This window comes from Notothenia coriiceps, unplaced genomic scaffold (genome assembly GCF_000735185.1).
Source record: "Notothenia coriiceps isolate Sejong01 unplaced genomic scaffold, NC01 NC01_scaffold00025397, whole genome shotgun sequence".
NCBI classification, from domain to species: domain Eukaryota; kingdom Metazoa; phylum Chordata; class Actinopteri; order Perciformes; family Nototheniidae; genus Notothenia; species Notothenia coriiceps.
The window spans coordinates 2,239-5,508 of record NW_011358098.1 but is presented as its reverse complement, the minus strand read 5'-3'; the positions used below and the strand labels follow the sequence as shown (position 1 = coordinate 5,508).

Sequence of the window (3,270 nt, the reverse complement as noted above, 5' to 3'; positions counted from 1 at the left end):
ATATGTACACTAAAATATGAATAACAAAATAAAAAAGTTATTTGAAAAAGAACTTAATCAAAAGGTAAATATAAACAGATAGTACACATTTATAAATTACATTGTGAGAAGAGGGCAGATGATCTAAAGTGCAAATACTTCATCAAAATGTTTTTTTAAATAATAATTAACACATGAATAGATAATAAAGATAATCCTTATTTACAGACTTAATGTAATATTGATTATACTTTGTCCTACTATCAGGAGGGATTAGGGCACACCCTTCTGTCACACACACACACACACACACACACACACACACACACACACACACACACACACACACACACACACACACACACACACACACACACACACACACACACACACACAGAAGCTACAGGGGTTAGCAAGTCAGTCAGCACGTTGGTATCCTTTACACAAAGACAATGACAGAAGGTGTCTTGTGTTACAGCAGCTCAGATAACACACACCTGTTCCTACACACACACACACACACACACACACACACACACACACACACACACACACACACACACACACACACACACACACACACACATGCAGTAAAGGGCAGCACAGGGTATCCATTTGACGTTTTAAACACTGAATTTGTCTCGACCTCCCGACTAGTTGGCACCACCTTCGACTGTGTGTGTGTGTGCGTGTGCGTGTGCGTGTGCGTGTGTGTGTGTGTGTGTGTGTGTGCACGTGTGTGCACGTGATACAGGTACTGTATCCAGGCAGATTGCATTTATATCCCAGTGACACATCAAAATGTCCTGTACACACACACACAAACACACACACGTACGATGACAAACACACAAACACACACACACACACACGGTTAATGTGGATTTAAAATAGTCCCTGACGAATGCACTTTTTCCAGCTCTTTTATGGAGTAACTGAGGTTTCTGTGAGGTGACACATGCCAAAACTACCTGTACAAATAAATTACAGCTTTCAATATATAATAAATATATATAAAATAAATATATATAAATATAAATTATAAATATAATACCTTTATCAGAATGAATTTGGAGTTTAAATATAATACCAAAATAGTTCTAAATCAAAAACTAAGAATTCAGTTCTCTATAGTTTCAGACCAATAATATTTTTTAATTATGTATAATATTTGACCGATATTTCAACAAAGATGGCCGCCCTACCTCAGCGGACACCCTGGCGTTTTCCAGCCGGAGGCGTGTCCATACGGCCGGGTGCCTAGCAACGAACAGCCAATCAGAGCAGACCTCGGCGGCGTGCAGCAGCGAGCGCACGTCCAAATATGGAAACACGCAGAAAAGACCCGCCCTCAAACGCAAGATGTCCGCCAGGTGAGGACGCGCTGGTGAAAGGGATGCATCTTGAGAAAGAGGAGGGAGAGGAGAGGCTTTTATTCTGAAGGAGCCACAGGAAGTGATGCAATAACATCAACAAATCAAACAGTTTACCTGAGCCAGGTGTGTTTTTCCGGGCGAAAACGAGCCTCCTGATCTCAGCGCTGCACCAGAATTCTTCCTCTTCCTCCTCTTGTTCTTCTATTTCTTCATGCTCCTCTTCCTCTTCTTCTTCGGTGCTGTATTGGCGAAGGTTTCTTTTGCTCCACGTCCTCTGACAGCCTCCCTCCTGCTCCCTGGAAACAGAAGAGGAAGATCCTTTTTACATGTATTTAACGCATCTAAAACACATAATTGTTGTACCCATGCAGAAGAACAACAAAGATGTATATTAGCTGCTACTAGCACAAACCACTGCTGCATTGTGGGTAATATAGGCGCCATGGCTAATGTTATATAAATGATCTTCAGACCATTGCACCTTTTATTTTCTTGCAAAATACTTAACCTATAAATCCTTCAAAACTAGAAGCTCTTTAAGACTGCACTACGGGAATTAGCTTAGCATGCTAACTTCCACTATAAGTCGGCGTATTTTAGTCTAAATCTGCTAAATGTACACTTTTTTTTACGTACCTCGGTCTCTCTTTACCTTCACTTCTTATATTTACATAAACAATTATATTTATTTTATTTTAACTTATATTATTTTATTATTTCTGAATCTATTATAAGTAAAAATGTGTCTGCAGCCTTGCTAGCATCTTGCATGAGACTGTTCTACGGGAATTAGCTTAGCATGCTAACTTCCACTATAAATTGGTATATTTTAGTCTAAATCTGCAAAATGTACACTTTTTTTGTACGTACCTCTGCCTCTCTCTTCTGGTCCAGGGTGGAACATGTTGTTGGAGCCCCCCCTCTTCATCCCATCCTCCAGATCCCAGGGAGGAAGTCCGCATCAGACCAGAAACACCACTGCAACATGGAGAGGAACATTAAACCTAGATAATGTAAATGTATTATTATTATTGCATTATCAGAATCAGAATTAGAAACAGGTTTATCGCCAGGTGGGTTTACACGTACGAGGTATTTGACTTGATGTCATAAAAAATAACATTAAATAATATCAGAAATATTTACAAATATAGTCAAATATTGCAGTATTTACATAGAAATAGAATAGGAATAATGCTCTGAGTTATTAGGGGAAAAGTGCAAAATTACGAGAACATTTTTCAAATTATTCTTAAAAAATGAACAATATAATTTATCTTATGGTGCAAACGTGATACTCGTGATGCGTTCAGGTACCTGTAGGGATGTTGGCTGTACAGCTGCTCCCCCAGTCTGCAGGAACCCGACACGCTGTAACTCCTCTGCAGGAATCAGGGAGAGGACGTGTCAACAAATACTTTATGTATTAAATATTTGAATACCGTAATATACAGTATATTAATATATCTGTGTTTCTCACCCTGTTTCCGATGCTGCCCTGCATCTTGTCTGCCAGGACGTCCTCAGTGCTGGCGTCCAGACTGCGCCCCCCCCACCCGACTGCAGGTGTGTGTCCATGTGTGTAGGGGTGTGTGTAAGGTTCAGTGTGTGTGTACAGATGTGTGTGTGAGCTGGCCAGCAGTAACTGTCTCTCTGCACGGTCAGCGCGAGCCAACAGCGTCTCGATGAACACCTGAAGACAACAGCAAGGGGTTAAAATTCTGGGTTGGAGGACTCACAATGCTGACTCGTTTCAGGGTTCAGGACTCATTCCTGCATCTCTCTATAGAAGACCTTAGATCACCTGTAGTCTGGATTTAGCCTCTGCCTCTTTCTCAGCAGTTTCCCTCAGAAAAGACTCAATGTCCACCATCTCCCTGGAAACACACACACACACACACACACACACACACCC

At 41.0% G+C, this 3,270-nt stretch overlaps 1 protein-coding gene across 1 annotated transcript in view; it reads right to left on the bottom strand.

The window, feature by feature from the left end:
* Positions 1-1,184: 1,184 nt before the first annotated feature.
* The window catches only part of LOC104956114 (F-box only protein 41-like), a gene marked incomplete at both ends in the record, with an annotated part of 3,562 nt that continues 1,476 nt past the window's right edge, over positions 1,185-3,270 (bottom strand). The window contains 6 exons of the mRNA XM_010783556.1: positions 1,185-1,381; positions 1,470-1,651; positions 2,226-2,333; positions 2,673-2,737; positions 2,836-3,048; positions 3,160-3,232. Of these exons, the coding sequence (XP_010781858.1) occupies positions 1,185-1,381; positions 1,470-1,651; positions 2,226-2,333; positions 2,673-2,737; positions 2,836-3,048; positions 3,160-3,232 (838 nt within the window). The remainder of the gene's footprint in view (positions 1,382-1,469; positions 1,652-2,225; positions 2,334-2,672; positions 2,738-2,835; positions 3,049-3,159; positions 3,233-3,270) is intronic.